General features: G+C 44.1%; 1 protein-coding gene and 1 long non-coding RNA gene across 2 annotated transcripts; one reads left to right on the forward strand and one right to left on the reverse strand.

Annotated features, from left to right (window-relative positions):
• Window positions 1-465: 465 nt before the first annotated feature.
• LOC106612505 (uncharacterized) lies at window positions 466-15,737 on the forward strand. The gene is made up of 5 exons (XR_001330313.2): window positions 466-1,076; window positions 13,269-13,369; window positions 13,566-13,592; window positions 13,714-13,934; window positions 15,302-15,737. It is a non-coding gene; the product is annotated as an uncharacterized lncRNA (long non-coding RNA).
• Window positions 15,738-17,570: 1,833 nt separating this feature from the next.
• LOC106612462 (apolipoprotein A1/A4/E family protein) lies at window positions 17,571-20,089 on the reverse strand. The gene is made up of 5 exons (XM_014213608.2): window positions 19,940-20,089; window positions 19,374-19,464; window positions 19,199-19,262; window positions 18,932-19,031; window positions 17,571-18,671 (listed from the first exon to the last, which is right to left on the reverse strand). Exons 2-5 carry the CDS (start codon window positions 19,443-19,445, stop codon window positions 17,855-17,857), a joined length of 1,053 nt encoding a protein of 350 aa, XP_014069083.1. The 5' UTR covers window positions 19,446-19,464; window positions 19,940-20,089; the 3' UTR covers window positions 17,571-17,854.
• Between the last annotated feature and the right edge of the window lie 434 nt (window positions 20,090-20,523).

Below are 20,523 nucleotides of genomic sequence, written 5' to 3' on the forward strand. Positions count from 1 at the left end.
GCACACAGCCAAGACAACGCAGGAGTGGCTTTGGGACAAGTCTCTGAATGTCCTTGAGTGGCCCAGCCAGAGCCCGGACTTGAACCCAATCGAACATCTCTGGAGAGACCTGAAAATAGCTATGCAGCAAAGCTCCCCATCCAACCTGACAGAGTTTGAGAGGATCTGCAGATAAGAATGGGAGAAACTCCCCAAATACAGGTGTGCCAAGCTTGTAGCATCATAGCCAAGAAGACTCGTGGCTGTAATCGCTGCCAAATGTGCTTCAACAAAGTACAGAGTAAAGGGTCTTAATCCTTCTGTAAATGTGATATTTCAGTTGTTTATTTTGAATAAATTAGCAAAAAGGTCTAAAATCCTGTTTCTGCTTTGTCAATCTAATTGTGTGTAGATTGATGAGGAAAATAAACTTTTTAATCAAAGAACAAGGCTGTAACTTATCAAAATGTGGAAAAAGTCAAGAGATCTGAATACATTCTGAAGGCACTGTATGTTGTTCTCTAGAGCGCATAAAAATAAGTCTGATGATTTAAGCATACAGTATGTAATTTCGATGGTCTCCAAATTGATCGTGTCGTGCTTACAAATATCTGGGCATTTGGATAGATGAAAAGCCATCTTGTAAAAAGCATATTGATGAGTAAGTTAAGAAGTTGAGAATTAAAATGGGCTTCTTCTATATCAATAGGTCCTGCCTCTCGCTAAATAGTAGAAAACAGATTATTCAGTCGACACTCCTATCAGTCCTAGACTATGGCGACATCACCTATATGAACGCAGCTACCACTTAATTAAATCTGTTAGATGCAGTTTATTTTTATTTAACTAGGTAAGTCAGTTAAGAACAATTTTCATTGAGGGCCTAGGAACAGTGGGTTAACTGCCTTGTTCAGGAGCAGAACGAAAGATTTGTACCTTGTCAGCTCAGGGATTCAATATTGCAACCTTTCAGTTAATAATCCAACCCTCTAACCACTAGGCCACCCTGCTTCCCTATCATAGCACAATGGTATTTTTTACGAGCTACAATTTTTGTACTCTCTACCAGAAAGTTGTTTGGCCAGCTTTGATGTCACGTAAGTTGATACATTGCTTTGTTTTCATTTATAAAGCCCTTTTACAACACCCGGTCTCAGGGATGGCTAACTCTCTACCGAGTTAGATAAATCCGCTTTTAGTTTTCTTGCACCTTATTTGCGAAACAATCTTCAAAATGTTCTTAAATGTCATGTTCTAGTGCCTCTAGGGCAATTCATGACCGTCATTTTCTTTCTGCTTGCGTTTTGTATTTATATTTTGATGTGAGCATTTTCTGTAATTTATGCAATTCAGGACTCATCTGTAAAATAGACCTTGGTCTTGTCACGTCCTGACCATAGTGAGTGTTATTTTCTATGGTAGAATAGGTCAGGGCGTGACAGGGGGTGTTTGTCTGGGTTTTTGTATGTCTATGTTTTGGTTCTAGGTTTGCATTTCTATGTTGGTGGTGTTTGGCATGACCTCCAATTAGAGGCAGCAGGTTGTCGTTGTCTCTAATTGGAGGTCCTATTTAAGTTAGGTTTGTCCCACAGGTGTTTGTGGGTGATTGTTCTTTGTGAGATTTATGTTCCTCCAGCGCCACGGTTTGTTGTTTTGTATTTACTTTAAGTGTTAATTGTTGCATTCGGTTTCACTGATTTAAATAAAACATGTGGAACTACGAAAACGCTGCATCTTGGTCCGCTCATTCAAACAGCCGTGACAGGTCTCAGTATGACTCCCTGATAAAATAAATGTGAAAAAACAACAACAAAAAAACATGTAAGGCAAGCAACATGCATTTGATTACTGTGGTATTTCCAGATGTAGAGTATTGCCCTTTCATTCATTTTCAGAATCAATAAACCTTGATTATCTATTGATTTAAGTAATAGTAAACAGCTTAGCTTCAAACTATGCCGTCTTAGTTTGACATGGGTCTAGAGTTTTGCGTAATCTGGAACTCTCCCATTGAGTGAATCCTGCAGCCATTAGGATTATTGGAATCTGATAATATGATTCGACCACGTAAGAATGGTCATTGCATCCCGTGTTGAACACTAAACAGTTGTCATTGGAGAGATCTTGGGCAGAGTGACGAGTGACGCGTCCGTATAGTATAACAAATCTCTTCTCTCACCAAGCAGCTTTTGGCAAAAACATATCTGGTCTTTTTCATTCTATATTTCACACTGAACAATAGGCCTTGAACAATAGCAGTGATAGCCTATAGTGAAGGCTACTTGCAAAGGAGCTCTTGGAACACAATAGAATAGAGGGCTATTTTTAGTTCTGTGTGTTTCTTACCTTGTGGCGTGGGTTATCCGATTTCCAGCATTCATAGTGTTTCATTCTCAAGACATGAATCCACTCTTCTACATAGGACATACCAAAGACAGCTTTGTCTCTATTGGATATTTAATGTCTCACTTTTAGATGGAAGTTTGATAAGAAATGCAAAAGGAACCCCTGTTTCCTAGACAGAGGTTAAGCCAAGTTCTGGGCTAAAACCCACGCTCAATGGAGAATCATTCTATAGTATTCCGTATAGATTTTTTTGTATCATCTCATTGGCTCAGAATTTATATTATCGGATATTCTACACATTATCTCAACCTATCAAAAAAATTAAATACTATTAAAAAGGTATATACAGTTGAAGTCGAAGTTTACATACACCTTTAATTCCCTGTCTTAAGATCCCCACTTTATTTTAAGAATGTGAAATGTCAGAATAATAGTAGAGAGAATGATTTATTTCAGCTTTTATTTCTTTCATCACATTCCCACTGGGTCAGAAATGTACATACAGTCAATTAGTATTTGGTAGCATTGCCTTTAAATTGTTTAACTTGGGTCAAACGTTTCGGGTAGCCTTCATCAAGCTTCCCACAATAAGTTGAGTGAATTTTGGTCTATTCCTCCTGATAGAACTGGTGTAACTGAGTCAGGTTTGTAGGCCTTCTTGCTCGCTCACGCTTTTTCAGTTCAAGCCACACATTTTCTATAGGATTGAGGTCAGTGCTTTGTGATGGCCACTCCAATACCTTGACTTTGTTGTCCTTAAGCCATTTTGCCACAACTTTGGAAGTATGCTTGGGGTCATTGTCCATTTGGAAGACCAATTTGCGATGAACATTTAACTTCCTGACGATGTCTTGAGATGTTGCTTCAATATATCCACATAATAATCCTTCCTCATGATGCCATCTATTTTGTGAATGGCACCAGTCCCTCCTGCAGCAAAGCACCCCCATAACATGATGCTGCCACCCCCGTGCTTCACGGTTGGGATGGTGTTCTTCGGCTGGCAAGCCTCCCCCTTTTTCCTCCAAACATAACGATGGTCATTATGGCCAAACATTTCTATTTTTGTTTCATCAGACCAGAGGACATTTCTCCAAAAAGTACAATCTTTGTCCCCATGTGCATTTGCAAACCGTAGGCTGGCTTTTTTTATGGCAGTTTTGGAGCAGTGGCTTCTTCCTTGCTGAGCGGCCTTTCAGGTTATGTCGATGTAGGTCTTGTTTTACTGTGGATATACATACTTTTGTACCTGTTTCCTCCAGCATATTCACAAGGTCCTTTGCTGTTGTTCTGGGATTGATTTGCACTTTTCTCACAAAAGTACGTTAATCTCTAGGTGACAGAACGCGTCTCCTTCCTCAGCGGTATGATGGCTGCGTGGTCCCATGGTGTTTATACTTGCGTACTATTGTTTATACAGATGAACGTGGTACCTTCAGGCGTTTGGAAATTGCTCCCAAGGATGAACAAGACTTGTGGAGGTCTACAATGTTTTTTCTGAGGTCTTGGCTCATTTCTTTTGTTTTTCCCATGATGTCAAGCAAAGAGGCACTGAGTTTGAAGGTAGGCCTTGAAATACATCCACAGGTACACCTCCAATTGAGTCAAATGATGTCAATTAGCCTATCAGAAGCTTCTAAAGCCATGACATAATTTTCTGGAATTTTCCAAGCTTTTTAAATCTATGTCAACTTCTGATCCACTGGAATTGTGATACAGTGAATTATAAGTGAAATAATCTGTCTGTAAACAATTGTTGGAAAAATTACTAATAACATGCAGAAAGTAGATGCCCTAACCAACTTTCCCAAACTATAGTTTGTTAACAAAACATTTGTGGAGTGGTTGAAAAACGAATTTTAATGACTCCAACCTAAGTGTAGGTAAACTTCCGACTTCAACTGTATATATCTGTAATACATTTTTTCCACAATTAGCAAATCACTGACGAATATTGCATTCAAGTGGGTTCGTTATAATGTAAAAAAAATAAAACATCCTGATGCTTAATTAAATGAATCTAACATGATATTTGAAACCGATATGAATACAGTGTACAATCTGTCCCTGTAAAGCAACAACGCTCAATCATTTTCAAGATATCCCTTATTTGTTTCCAAGAAATATGAAATATGTCATGCAAGTTAACCTTTGATATCTATGTGAAACCCCACTGACAGTCCTCTTAGTGGTTGTTTGATGGTTTCGCTTAAAAAAAGCTTGTGTGTGTGTGTGTGTGTTGATCAAATTCAAATCAAATTTATTTTTATATAGCCCTTCGTACATCAGCTGATATTCTCAAAGTGCTGTACAGAAACCCAGCCTAAAACCCCAAACAGCAAGCAAAGCATGTGAAAGAAGCACGGTGGCTAGGAAAAACTCCCTAGGAAAAACTCCCTAGAAAGGCCAAAAACCTAGGAAGAAACCTAGAGAGGAACCAGGCTATGAGGGGTGGCCAGTCCTCTTCTGGCTGTGCAGGGTGGATATTATAACAGAACATGGTCAAAATGTTAAAATGTTAAAATGTTCATAAATGACCAGCATGGTCAAATAATAATAATCATAGTAGTTGTCGAGGGTGCAACAAGCACGTCCGGTGAACAGGTCAGGGTTCCATAGCCGCAGGCAGAACAGTTGAAACTGGAGCAGCAGCACGGCCAGGTGGACTGGGGACAGCAAGGAGTCATCATATCAGGTAGTCCTGAGGCATGGTCCTAGGGCTCAGGTCCTCCGAGAGAAAGACAGAAAGAGAGAAAGAGAGAATTAGAGAGAGCATATTTAAATACACACAGGACACCGGATAAGACAAGAGAAATACTCCAGATGTAACAGACTGACCCTAGCCCCCGACACATAAACTACTGCAGCATAAATACTGGAGGCTGAGACAGGAGGGATCAGAAGACACTGTGGCCCCATCCGATGATACCCCGGACAGGGCCAAACAGGCAGGATATAACCCCACCCACTTTGCCAAAGCACAGCCCCCACACCACTAGAGGGATGTCTCCAACCACCAACTTACCGTCCTAAGACAAGGCCGAGTATAGCCCACAACGATCTCCGCCATGGCACAACCCAAGGGGGGGGCGCCAACCCAGACAGGAAGACCACGTCAGTGACTCAACCCACTCAAGTGACGCACCCCTCCCATGGACGGCATGGAAGAACACCAGTAGGCCAGTGACTCAGCCTCTGTAAAAGGGTTAGAGGCAGAGAATCCCAGTGGAAAGAGGGGAACCGGCAAGGCAGAGACAGCAAGGGCGGTTCGTTGCTCCAGCCTTTCCGTTCACCTTCACACTCCTGGGCCAGACTATACTTAATCATAGGACCTACTGAAGAGATAAGTCTTCAGTAAAGACTTAAAGGTTGAGACTGAGTCTGCGTCTCTCACATTGGTAGGCAGACCATTCCATAAAAATGGAGCTCTATAGGAGAAAGCCCTACCTCCAGCCGTTTGCTTAGAAATTCTAGGGACAATTAGGAGGCCTGCGTCTTGTGACCGTAGCGTACGTGTAGGTATGTACGGCAGGACCAAATCGGAAAGATAGGTAGGAGCAAGCCCATGTAATGCTTTGTAGGTTAGCAGTAAAACCTTGAAATCAGCCCTTGCCCAGGAAGCCAGTGTAGGGAGGCTAACACTGGAGTAATATGATCAAATTTTTTGGTTCTAGTCAGGATTCTAGCAGCCGTATTTAGCACTAACTGAAGTTTATTTAGTGCTTTATCCGGGTAGCCGGAAAGTAGAGCATTGCAGTAGTCCAGCCTAGAAGTAACAAAAGCATGGATTAATTTTTCTGCGTCATTTTTGGACAGAAAATTTCTGATTTTTGCAATGTTACGTAGATGGAAAAAAAGCTGTCCTTGAAACAGTCTTGATATGTTCTTCAAAAGAGAGATCAGGGTCCAGAGTAACGCCGAGGTCCTTCACAGTTTTATTTGAGACGACTGTACAACCATCCAGATTAATTGTCAGATTCAACAGAAGATCTCTTTGTTTCTTGGGACCTAGAACAAGCATCTCTGTTTTGTCCGAGTTTAAAAGTAGAAAGTTTGCAGCCATCCACTTCTTTATGTCTGAAACACAGGCTTCTAGCGAGGGCAATTTTGGGGCTTCACCATGTTTCATTGAAATGTACAGCTGTGTGTCGTCTGCATAGCAGTGAAATTTAACATTATGTTTTCGAATGACATCCCCAAGAGGTAAAATATATAGTGAAAACAATAGTGGTCCTAAAACGGAACCTTGAGGAACACCGAAATTTACAATTGATTTGTCAGAGGACAAACCATTCACAGAGACAAACTGATATCTTTCTGACAGATAAGATCTAAACCAGGCCAGAACTTGTCCATGTAGACCAATTTGGGTTTCCAATCTCTCCAAAAGAATGTGGTGATCGATGGTATCAAAAGCGGCACTAAGATCTAGGAGCACGAGGACAGATGCAGAGCCTCGGTCTGACGTCATTAAAAGGTCATTTACCACCTTCACAAGTGCAGTCTCAGTGCTATGATGGGGTCTAAAACCAGACTGAAGCGTTTCGTATACATTGTTTGTCTTCAGGAAGGCAGTGAGTTGCTGTGCAACAGCTTTTTCTAAAATTTTGGAGAGGAATGGAAGATTCGATATAGGCCGATAGTTTTTTATAATTTCTGGATCAAGATTCGGCTTTTTCAAGAGAGGCTTTATTACTGCCACTTTTAGTGAGCTTGGTACACATCCGGTGGATAGAGAGCCGTTTATTATGTTCAACATAGGAGGGCCAAGCACAGGAAGCAGCTCTTTCAGTAGTTTAGTTGGAATAGGGTCCAGTATGCAGCTTGAGGGTTTGGAGGCCATGATTATTTTCATCATTGCGTCAAGAGATATAGTACTAAAACACTTTAGTATCTCCCTTGATCCTAGGTCCTGGCAGAGTTGTGCAGACTCAGGACAATGGAGCTTTGGAGGAATACCCAGATTTAAAGAGGAGTCTGTAATTTGCTTTCTAATGATCATGATCTTTTCCTCAAAGAAGTTCATAAATTTATTACTGCTGAAGTGAAAGCCATCCTCCATTTGCGAAGGCTGCTTTTTAGTTAGCTTTGCGACAGTATCAAAAAGAAATTTCGGATTGTTCTTATTTTCCTCAATTAAGTTGGAAAAATAGGATGATCGAGCAGCAGTAAGGGCTCTTCGATACTGCACGGTACTGTCTTTCCAAGCTAGTCGGAAGACTTCCAGTTTGGTGTGGCGCCATTTCCGTTCCAATTTTCTGGAAGCTTGCTTCAGAGCTCGTGTATTTTCTGTATACCAGGGAGCTAGTTTCTTATGACAGATGTTTTTAGTTTTTAGGGGTGCAACTGCATATAGGGTATTGCGCAAGGTTAAATTGAGTTCCTCGGTTAGGTGGTTAACTGATTTTTGTCCTCTGACGTCCTTGGGTAGGCAGAGGCAGTCTGGAAGGGCATCAAGGAATCTTTGGGTTGTCTGAGAATTTATAGCACGACTTTTAATGCTCCTTGGTTGGGGTCTGAGCAGATTATTTGTTGCAATTGCAAACGTAATAAAATGGTGGTCCGATAGTCCAGGATTATGAGGAAAAACATTTAGATCCACAACATTTATTCCATGGGACAAAACTAGGTCCAGAGTATGACTGTGGCAGTGAGTAGGTCCAGAGACATGTTGGACAAAACCCACTGAGTCGATGATGGCTCCGAAAGCCTTTTGGAGTGGGTCTGTGGACTTTTCCATGTGAATGTTAAAGTCACCAAAAATTAGAATATTATCTGCTATGACTACAAGATCCGATAGGAATTCAGGGAACTCAGTGAGGAACACTGCATATGGCCCAGGAGGCCTATAAACAGTAGCTATAAAAAGTGAGTGAGTAGGCTGCATAGATTTCATGACTAGAAGCTCAAAAGACGAAAACGTCATTGTTGTTTGTTTTTTTGTAAATTGAAATTTGCTATCGTAAATGTTAGCAACACCTCCGCCTTTGCCGGATGCACGGGGGGTATGGTCACTAATGTAACCTGGGGGTGAGGCCTCATTTAACACAGTAAATTCATCAGGCTTAAGCCATGTTTCAGTCAGGCCAATCACATCAAGATTATTATCAGTGATTAGTTCATTGACTATAACTGCCTTGGAAGTGAGGGATCTAACATTAAGTAACCCAATTTTGAGATGTAAGGTATCACAATCTCTTTCAATAATGGCAGGAATGGAGGAGGTCTTTATACTAGTGAGATTGCTAAAGCGAACACCGCCATTTTTAATTTTGCCCAACCTAGATCGAGGCACAGACACGGTCTCAATGGGGAAAGCTGAGCTGACTACACTGACTGTGCTAGTGGCAGACTCCACTAAGCTGGCAGGCTGGCTAACAGCCTGCTGCCTGGCCTGCACCCTATTTCATTGTGGAGCTAGAGGAGTTAGAGCCCTGTCTATGTTCGTAGATAAGATGAGAGCACCCCTCCAGCTAGGATGGAGTCCGTCACTCCTCAACAGGCCAGGCTTGGTCCTGTTTGTGGGTGAGTCCCAGAAAGAGGGCCAATTATCTACAAATTCTATCTTTTGGGAGGGGCAGAAAACAGTTTTCAACCAGCGATTGAGTTGTGAGACTCTGCTGTAGAGCTCATCACTCCCCCTAACTGGGAGGGGGCCAGAGACAATTAATCGATGCCGACACATCTTTCTAGCTGATTTACACGCTGAAGCTATGTTGCGCTTGGTGACCTCTGACTGTTTCATCCTAACATCGTTGGTGCCGACGTGGATAACAATATCTCTATACTCTCTACACTCGCCAGTTTTAGCTTTAGCCAGCACCGTCTTTAGATTAGCCTTAACGTCGGTAGCCCTGCCCCCTGGTAAACAGTGTATGATCGCTGGATGATTAGTTTTAAGTCTAATACTGCGGGTAATGGAGTCGCCAATGACTAGGGTTTTCAATTTGTCAGAGCTAATGGTGGGAGCCGTCGGCGTCTCAGACCCCACAACGGGAGGAGTAGAGACCAGAGAAGTCTCGGCCTCCGACTCCGACTCGCTTAATGGGGAGAACCGGTTGAAAGTTTCTGTCGGCTGAATAAGCGACACCGGTTGAGCATTCCTACAGCGTTTCCCTCCAGAAGCCATGAGAAAGATGTCCGGCTGCGGGGACCGTGCGAGGGGGTTTATACTAACGTTACTATCTGTACTTACTGGTGGCACAGACGCTGTTTCATCCTTTCCTACACTGAAATTACCCTTGCCTAACGATCGCGTCTGAAGCTGGGCTTGCAGCACAGCTATCCTTGCCGTAAGGCGATCGTTCTCCTGTATATTATAAGTACAACGACTGCAATTAGAAGGCATCATGTTAATGTTACTTAGCTTCGGCTGTTTGAAGTCCTGACGAACCATGTCCAGATAAAACCTCCGGGGTGAAAAAGTTGAATGAAAAAAGTTGAGTGAGGGAAAAAGTAAAAATATACGGTAATGAAAAAGTAAAAAACCGTCAGGTAAACAGGTCGGACTTCAGTAGCGTAAACAGGTCTGCAAGTTGTGACCGGAAACAGGAAACAAGAAAAAAACTGAAGGGAGGGATGTGTGTTTCACTCCCCTGTGATATATGATGTCAGCGAGGTCTAACACCTGTTTATAAGACACATCCCACCACCACTTGCTCACACAAACACCTCCTCGGGAACCTCACAGGTAGGACAGGATGATTTGAGACTCAGCTCTCCTTGCTTTAGTTTTGAAAGGTCCATCCAACCTTTTGGGGGAAGTTTACCATTTTAGAAATGTTACAGATTTTCTTTAATGGTACATTTAAATGTGCATTTCCTATGTTAGATAACAAATCTCCCAACCATCTCTGCATTATCATCTGCTTTGCACTCTGGTCATGGAAGCTGACTGTGGTTCTTTCTGTTCTGTGAATGTCCTCTGAATATGTCTCTCATCCTCTCTCGCCACAGTAGTTAAGAAAAAATAAAATAAAAATTGGGTTAAGTAAAAAATAGATAAGTAAAAAATTGTAAATAGAAACTAAAAGTAACAAATAATTAAACAGAAGCAGTAAAATAACAAGCGAGGCTATATACACGGGGTACCGGTACAGCGTCAATGTGCGGGGGCACCGGTTAGTTCAGGTAATTGAGGTAATATGTACATGTAGGTAGAGTTAAAGTGACTATGCATAGATTATAAACAGAGTAAAAGAGGGGTCTGGGTAGCCCTTTGATTAGCTGTTCAGGATTCTTATGCCTTGGGGGTAGAAACTGTTAAGAAGCCTTTTGGATTTCGACTTGGTGCTCCGGTACCGCTTGCCATGCAGTAGCAGAGAGAACAATCTATGACTAGGGTGGCTGGAGTCATTGACAATGTTTAGGATCTTCCTCTGACACTGCCTGATATAGATGTCCTGGATGGCAGGAAGCTTGGCCCCAGTGATGTACTGGGCCGTACGCACTACCCTCTGTAATGCCTTGTGGTAGGATGCTGAGCAGTTGCCATACCAGGCAGTGATGCAACCAGTCAGGATGCTCTCGATGGTGCAGCTGTAGAACGTTTTGAGGATCTGAGGACCCATGCCAAATATTTTCAGTCTCCTGAGGGGAATAGGCTTTGTCGTGCACTCTTCATGACTGTCTTAGTGTTTTTGGACCGTAATAGTTTGTTGGTGACACCAACTCAACCTTTACCACTACAGCCTCGTCGATGAGTCCTCCTTTTCCTGTAGTCCACATTCATCTCCTTTGTTTTGATAATGTTGAGGGAGAGGTTGTTGACCTGGCACCACACGACCAGGTCGCTGACCTCCTCCCTATGGGCTGTCTCATCGTTGTCGGTGATCAGGTCTACCACCGTTGTGTCATCGGCAAACTTGATGATGGTGTTGGAGTCGTGCCTGGCCATGTAGTCATGAGTGAACAGGAAGTACAGGAAGGGACTGAGCACGCACCCCTGAGGGGCCCACGTGTTGAGGATCAGCGTGGCGGATGTGTTGTTCCCTACCCTTACCACCTGGGGCGGCCTGTCAGGAGGTCCAGGATCCAGTTGCAGAGGGAGGTGTTTAGTCCCAGGATAACTTAGCTTATTGATGAGCTTTGAAGGTACTATGGTATTGAACGCTGAGCTATAGTCAATGAGTAGCATTTGCACATAGGTGTTCCTTTTGTCCAGGTGGGGATGGGCAGTGCGGAGTGCAATAGAGATTGCATCATCTGTGGATCTGTTGCGGTGGTATGCAAATTGGAGTTTGTCTAGGGTTTCTGGGATAATGGTGTTGATGTGACCCATGACCAGCCTTTCAAAGCACTTCATGGCTACAGACGTGAGTGCTACGGGTCGGTAGTCATTTAGGCAGGTTTTCATAGTGTTCTTGGGCACAGGGACTATGGTGGTCTGCTTGAAACATGTTGGTATTACAGACTCAGTCAGAGACAGATTGAAAATGTCAGTGAAGACACTTGCCAGTTGGTCAGCGCATGCTTGGAGAACACGTCCTGGTAATCTGTCTGGTCCTGCGGCCTTGTGAATGTTGACCTGTTTAAAGGTCTAACTCACATCGGCTATGGAGAGTGTGATCACACAGTCGTCTGGAACAGCTGGTGCTCTCATGCATGTTTCAGTGTTACTTGCCTCGAAGTGAGCATAGACGTAATTTAGCTCGTCTGGTAGGTTTGTGTCACTGGGCAGCTCGTGGCTGTGCTTCCTTTGTAGTCTGTAATAGTTTGCAAGCCCCGCCATATCCAATGAGCGTTGGAGCCGGTGTAGTACGCTTCAATCTTAGTCCTGTATTGACACTTTGCCTGTTTGATGGTTCGTCGGAGGGCATAGCGGGATTTCTTATAAGCTTCCGGGTTAGAGTCTCGCTCCTAGAAAGCGGCAGCTCTACCCTTTAGCTCAGTGCGGATGTTGCCTATAATCCATGGCTTCTGGTTGTGGTATGTACGTACAGTCACTGTGGGGACGACGTCATCGAAGCACTTATTGATGAAGTCAGTGACTGATGTGGTGTACTCCTCAATATCCTCGGAAGAATCCCGGAACACATTCCATTCTGTGCTAGCAGTCCTGTAGCTTAGGATCTGCTTCATCTGACCACTTTCGTATTGACCGAGTCACTGGTGCTTCCCGCTTTAGTTTTTGCTTGTAAGCAGGAATCAGGAGGATAGAATTATAGTCAGATTTGCCAAATGGTGGGCAAGGTAGAGCTTTGTACGCATCTCTGTGTGTGGAGTAAAGGAGGTCTAGAGTTTTTTTCCCCTCTGGTTGCACATTTAACATGCTGGTAGAAATTAGTTAAAACTGATTTGAGTTTCCCTGCATTAAAGTCCCTGGCCACTAGGAGCGCCGCCTCTGCATGAGCGTGTTCCTGTTTGCTTATGGCCGTATACAGCTCATTGAGTGCGGTCTTAGTGCCAGCATCAGTCTGTGGTGGTGTATAGGCAGCTATGAAAAATATAGATATAAACTCTGATGTAAATAGTGTGGTCTACAGCTTATCATGAGATACTCTACCTCAGGCGAGCAAAACCTTGAGACTTCCTTAGATTTCGTGCACCAGCTGTTGTTTACAAATATGCATAGGCATCCTCCACTTGTCTTACTAGAGGCTGCTGTTCTATTCTGCCAAAAAAAGCTTAAAACCCACCAGCTGTATGTTAATCATGTTGTCGTTCAGCCACGACTCTGTAAAACATAAGATATTAGTTTTTAAATGTCCCGTTGGTAGGATATACATGCTCGTAGTTCGTCTATTTGTTTATCGATTGATTGTAAGTTGGCTAATAGGACCACAGCGACCTCGTCAAGAGGTCAGATCTCTTGGTGTAGTGGCTAACGTGTTGGGTTGACAGTCACTGGACCCGAGTTCCAAGTCCCGGTCGGCGCTAACACCTGAATTTGCTGCAATACTATAAATAGTTCGTATAAGCATAAGAACTTGTCTTTGTCACAGGCTTGCAATAGCAGGAGAAAGAGATCACTGGAGCCTTTTGGATCTGAGTCAGTGGAATCAGCTACTGTTTCTGTGTGGACCACTCTATACTACCAGAGATGGTGAGCCCTGTAGTCATCTGTTAATAACGATTATGTTCAACATTATGTCTGAGATTCTTATATTCAGTAATAATTATCACAGGTAGCAAATCATTCACTGGAGTTTATAGAGTTAATTGCTATTAGTACCACTGCTACTCAAATTCCATTTCAATGAATAATATGATGTTTTCCCTTCCTGTTGTTTTTCCTACAGAGGAAAGACTTGCTACGTTGGCATATAGTGAGTTAAATGTTTTTGCTAAATTAAAGTGTCAGATGGTGAATATGTCTAGATGGGAGGAAAAACATGACATTTAAAGCATGCCCCAAACTATGCTCTACTTTTCCTCTGTGTGATCCAGGCAGCGGAGGGATACAGTCAGGAGGTGACAGGGTTAACATCACAGGGCTGGTGGTAGGTATCCTCTTTGGCACTGCGGCCATAGCCCTGGTGGTCCTAGGCAGCTGGTTTGTCCTCAAGAAGTTCTACTGGACAGGCCCCATTCCTTTGACTGACAGGTGTCTTGGCCAATGACCATCTACCAACCAACCTGTCCACCTCCGAGCTGCCCAATCTGACAAGGTGTGTTTCAGATTTCTCATGATGTCAATACTTTTGTAGACAAAACAACTAGAACACCTTGAGCGTATCCTAAGAAAATAAGTGGACACTAGTGTCTCATTCTACTTTTGTTTATAGATTAAGCTAATTAATTCCTGATATGGAATATCAATTACATGTTATGAAGGAACATCTGTAAACGCCTGAACCATGTTGATCGCAATATTTCACCTTTCGTACTAATTATATAATGTGGACACCTGCTCATTGAACATCTCCTTCCAAAATCATAGGCATTAATATGGAGTTGGTCCCCCCCTTTGCTGATATAATAACCTCCACTCTTCTGGGAAGGCTTTCCAGTAGATGTTGGAACATTGCTGCAGGGACCATTCAGCCACAGGAGCATTAGTGATATCGGGCACTGATGTTGGGCGATTAGGCCTTGCTTGCAGTCGGCGTTCCAATTCATCCCAAAGGTGTTCGATGGGGTTAAGGTCAGGGCTTTGTGCAGGCCAGTCAATTTCTTCCACACCGATCTCAACAAACCTTTCTGTATGAACATCGCTTTGTGCATGTGGGCACTCTCATGCTGAAACAGAAAAGGGCCATCCTCAAACTGTTGCCACAAAGTTGGAAGCACAGAATTTTCTATAATATAATTTTATGCTGTAGCATTAAGATTTCCCTTCAAAATGCAGCGGCTCGGCCATGGAAACCGATTTCATGAAGCTCTCTAAGAACGGTTCTTGTGCTAAAGTTGTTTCCAGAGGCAGTTTGGAACTCGGTAGTGAGTGCAGCAACAGAGGACAGGCGGTTTTTACACGCTACGCGCTTCAGCACTCTGTGGTACCATTCTGTGAGCTTGTGTGGCCTAACACTTCACGGCTGAGCCGTTGTTGTTCCTAGACTTTTCCACTTCACAATAACTGCACTTACAGTTGACCGGGGCAGCTCTAGAAGGGCAGAAATGTGATGAACTGACTTGACGGAAAGATGGCTGTTACGTCCTGACCAGTTTAGATATTATTTGTATTGTAGTTTGGTCAGGACGTGTCAGAGGGTATTTGTGTGTGATTTGTTAGTTCTGGGTGTTGGGTATGTTCTAGGTTGTATTTTCTACGTTCTGTTCAGTTTTTCTATGTTTAGGTTTGGGTGTGGACTCTCAATTGGAGGCAGGTGTTTCTATTTTCCTCTGAGTCCTATATATAGGTATGTGTTTGGGGTTGTTGATTGTGGGTAGTTGTATTTTGCACTGCTGTTATTTATTTAGCCTGTGAAACTGTCGATCTGTCATTTTCTTGTGTTTTTCGTGTTCACTAATTATTATTAAATATTATGATGAACATGCAACCCGCTGTGCCTTGGTCCTCTCTCTCCTACGACAGTCGTTACAGAACTACCCACCAACAATGGACCAAGCAGCGGAGGAGGGAACAACAGGTGGAATATCGTGAGTCATGGACTTGGGAGGAGATTCTGGCTGGAGAGGGCCCATGGAGGAAGTCTGGGGAGGACCGGAATCGCTACTGGGGAACACGGCTGGCGAGGAAGCCGGAGAGGCAACCCCAATAATTTTCTTTGGGGGGCACACGGGTAGGTTGGCTGGGCGAGGATTAAGTCCCAAGCCAAATCCCCATGTTTTTTCCAAACAACCATTGACTGGACAGGTCCCGTGCTTTGGGGTGATGGGTGCTGTGACGAGGCCGGGTATTTTCAGGCCGGTATGCGCAGTACCAGCGCCCCGCATGTGCCAGAGGAAAGTGGGCATCCAGCCAGTAGGGGTGATGTCAGTCCTGCGCTCGAGACCGCCAGTGCGCCTCTACGGTCCAGTGTTTCCCGTTACACGCACTAGCCTTGAGGTGCGTGTCTCCAGGCTGGCACGTCCAGTACCAACACCACGCATCAGGCTTCCAGTGCATCAGCCCAGTCCGACTCAGCCTGTTCCCGCTCCTCGCACTAGCCCGGAGGTGCGTGTCCCCAAACTGGCACTTCCAGTACCAGCACCACGCATCAGGCTTCCAATGCGTCAGACCAGGTCAGAGTGTCCGGCAACAGTGCCTCGTCCAGAGTGTCCGGCAACAGTGCCTCGTCCAGAGTGTCCGGCAACAGTGCCTCGTCCAGAGTGTCCGGCGACAGTGCCTCGTCCAGAGTGTCCGGCAACAGGTGAGACGGCGTACTGTCCGGAACCAGGGGAGACGGCCCGCGACCCGGAACCAGGGGAGACGGCCCGCGACCCGGAACCGAGTGAGTCTGCCTGCGGTCCGGATCAGAATGAAGTTTACTATAACTTTGAACTATGTGAGTCTGCCTACAGCTCGGAACTAAATGAGTCTGCCTACGGCCCGGAACCAAGTGAATCTGCCTACGGCCCGGAGTCAAGAAAGCCTGCCTACAGTCTGGAGGACAGTAGGCCAGAACCTAAGCCACCTCCAGTATAGGTGGGTTGGGGAGGGGGGGGGGTGTAGCACAGGTACCGTCGTTGACGGCAGCCACCCCCCCTTCCCTCCCTTTAGTTAGGGGTTTATTTTTTTATTTTTTTTGAGGTGCATCCGGGGTCTGCACCTTTAGGGGGGGGGTAGTGACACAGCCACACCCATTACCAACCACCCCGAACCAACCAAAACAAATACCCTCTGCCACGTCCTGACCAAACTACAATACAAATAATACCTAAACTGGTCAGGACGTGGCAGAGGGTATTTGTTTTGGTTGGTTCGGGGTGGTTGGTTGTGTGTCATTTGTTAGTTCTGGGTGTTGGGTATGTTCTAGGTTGTATTTTCTACGTTCTGTTCAGTTTTTCTATGTTTAGGTTTGGGTGTGGACTCTCAATTGGAGGCAGGTGTTTCTATTTTCCTCTGAGTCCTATATATAGGTATGTGTTTGGGGTTGTTGATTGTGGGTAGTTGTATTTTGCACTGCTGTTATTTATTTAGCCTGTGAAACTGTCGGTCTGTCGTTTTCTTGTGTTTTTCGTGTTCACTAATTATTATTAAATATTATGATGAACATGCAACCCGCTGCGCCTTGGTCCTCTCTCTCCTACGACAGCCGTTACAATGGCATCCTTTGACGATGCAACATAGAAAGTCACAGATTTTCAGTACTGGCCATTCAACTGCCAATGTTTGCCTGTGGAGATTTCATGGCTGTGTGCTCGATTTTATACACCTGTCAGTAATGGGTGTGGCTGAAATAGCTGAATACACTAATTTGAAGGGGTGTCCACAAATACTTTTGGCCATTTAGTGTATGTTAAAACACTTGAGCAATACTGTACAAGATAACATGAGGCAACATCAATACTTCTTTGTGAGAACTGATATATTACCTATGACATTTATCTGACTACTATTAATAGCGTTTCCTATGACTCCATAGATATATGCACTGTCTTCCACAATGTTCTAATATGATATAGGTTTTATTTTGATATACTGTACTCAATACTGTTGACTTCTAACCTAAGATGGCTGGTTTTTGTGTCAATCATGCTCCAATTTCAGACCTGCTGCTCTGTACTGTATATTATCTGAAAAAAATACTAAATTCTGTTTAATATGAATTCAATGGTATCTGTAATGATGTCTGTTATGAGAATATAGTAAAAGTACTGCTTATGAACTAGCCGTAACAATACATACTTTTTACACAGTGTAAACTTCACACAAGCTTTATTTACAGTTGACATAAAATGCCTTTACAACAATCATCCACATGAAATAAACACAACAATGAAAACATCATACATATACATGGATTACTTACTGTACTCTATATACAATGGTAGAGGAGTTGATATATATATATAAGCACGAGGAGCAGAAACAATGATATAGCTTAAATGTTCCCTATAATGGGACACAATGTTCTCTCTCTCTCTCTCTCTCTCTCGCTGTCTCTCTCTCTCATTCTGCTATGTGGAAAGTTCTGTTCTGCTTTTACTGGACATTGTGAAGAATGTCCTGGAGGAGAGCACTTAGTTTCGCAGAGAAGTCCTCCTCCAATAAACCCAGAGGTTGTAGAGAGAGCGGCTCGCTGGGGCTCTGAGCCTGTGACTCCTGCCCCAGAAGGTGCTTTTCAATTCGGGCATGGAACAACTGGTCCTGTAAGGCGACACTCTGGCAGAACTGCTCCATACTGGTGGACACCACTGCCTTGAGGGGCTGCGGAGCCAGCAGGAGACGGGCCAGATTTGCTTTCAGCACCCCCACCCTGCCCTGGACTTCCAGACTCAACGCCTGCACCTCCTGTCCCAGCCGGACATTCACCTCCTGCCAGAAGTCCCCCTGAATGGTACCAATGAGCTCCCTGATCATGCTGGACATCTTGGTTTTGAAGTCCTGGATGAGGAAGGTCATTTCGGCACTGCTGTCGTCCAAGGTCTGGCTGATCCACTGCACAGCCTCCAGGTATAGGGTGGGTCTGGCCGCCGCCTGGCTTTCCATGGCCTCCAATCCCTGAAAGTAGAGCCTGAGGTGGCTACACAGCTCCTGGCTGTTGCCGTCCAAGGCGCTCTGGAGCTGCTTGATCAGGGGGCCTAGGCGATCTCTCATGCTGGCCAGGGTGGACTCGCTGGACTGGGGGTGGGCAGGGTACAGGGCGAGACTCTCCCTCAGCTTAGTGAGCTCCTGGCGAAGGCGGGTGCGCAGCCTCTCGGACTCCAGGGTAAGCTTGTGCCTGATCTCGCTCACCATGGGGTTGGGGTTGTCGTGGGAATACAGGTTGCTGTTCTCCACATGGCTCTTCCACATCCCGCTGTTAACATACAGGATCAGTTAAAGTGCCGTTATGAGGCTGTTAAGGGGTTGTTACAGGACTGGTATAGGGCTGTTAAAATACTGTATAATACCATTATATGACTGTTATACGGCTGTTATAAGTCTGTTATGGGACTGTTATACGGCTGTAATAAGGTTGTGTAGGACTGTTAGAAGGCTCATAAAAGTCTCACCTGTATACAAGCATTTCTGATTCATGATTCAATTGTTTATGTCATATATTGTATGAGGACATACTTGACATCCTTGTTGAGATCTGTCTTCTCATGAGCCTGATTGGTCATTATGTCCTGTAGTGCCTGTGATGTTTCTCTGCTGGTACGGTGGAGTGGGTATGCTACAGTAGAAGATAGGAGAAGTTAACACCAGTGATACATTAACTCCTTTTAAATTATATTATTCTCTTTAAAACACCATTACATCTGCTCTATATTATGATAAACACCATTCGATAGCAGATGCAATGATGTTTTTAATGAAAAGGAAAGGGAAGAAAGCACAAACCTTTGGTTGTCAAAAATGACAAGGCGAAGATCACTACTTTGAGATGCATGTTGTTTTTTTTCAACTGAAGAAAAATGGGAAAATGATTTGATTTTTCACAGGAATCTTCAGACTAAATAGACCACACAATAGAAGTAGCTGAAGATCAATAAGTGAGAGAGTGGCCTGTCCTTACCTGTATACTAGGTTTGGCAGAATGACTCTTCATCAAGACCGTGCTTATAAAGGGATGGGTCCTTCTTTTCATTGGCTGTCCTTAACTCTGCCTGTGTCAACACAACACGTGGAGGGTCATGTTGATAACGAATAGCACCCAACACAACGCACAATAACTCTCCCTGTCACAAACTGCACAAGCTCCAACATTCCTTGCGACATCGGTTTAAAGAATTTAAAATGATGTCATCCTGTATTAAGGGGCAAGATTGTAAAAGAGTTGTGGTCTTAAAATGAGTCATGTGGGGCGACAGGGTCAATATCAGGAAGAGTTTGCAGGTCAATAAAAGAGGACATGCAAAGCTGATTCAATACAACTACCATGAGGACACGGGTTCCTAAAAAACACCACGTTGAATTCTAATTTAAATGCACTATTAAATTCATCCGCTTAGATACACTACATGGCAAAAAGTACAGTATGTCAACTTCCAGGTTTCTATGACTACATGCCACCACACAGACAAGGCTATAAAGTGAAAGTTTTTAAAAATGTTATTTCAAAAGTATCAAGGGTGTTCACACCATTCACACACACAGTCCCAAAACACTGTCCACGCTGCTGGATGTCCTCAAGATGGCCTCCGCCACCGTCGGTCGCTCATCCAGCATTTGTCCGTCGGTTGTTGGTTGCCAGTCTTTCCTCTTCGCTCGTTATCGTCAAGCGTCTGTGGCACCGAGCCCATGGTCTGTTCCACACTGGCGATAGAGGGGGAGAGGAAGACATGCATGAGCAGGGGCCATTCTGAACAGAAGTATTTGACCACACTCGCATGTTTAGGGGTTGACCGTCCCTTATCTGCAGAATAGAGTGTTGTCGACTCAGGTCCCCCTCTGGCTGCAGGCTGGATGTGACGTGGTGACTAAAGGAGGAAGTGGTAATGGAAGCAGCAGCAGTTCGGCCAGTGCTTAATTTTTTTAATTGGGAGGTGCCAGAACAAGATATGAGCCAAGATGGGGGTGATCTGGGGGGCTATGAGGTACCTGAACGCATGAAAAAAAGATCACCTTTATAATAAAGCGTTGCATTATCTTTGCTTTTGTGTGCTGGCATAGAGCAGTAGAGTAGAGCCGCTTGCAGAAGTTGCACACATAGGAGAACCAGAAAT

Source organism: Salmo salar, chromosome ssa09 (assembly GCF_905237065.1).
Source record: "Salmo salar chromosome ssa09, Ssal_v3.1, whole genome shotgun sequence".
Taxonomy (NCBI): Eukaryota; Metazoa; Chordata; class Actinopteri; order Salmoniformes; family Salmonidae; genus Salmo; species Salmo salar.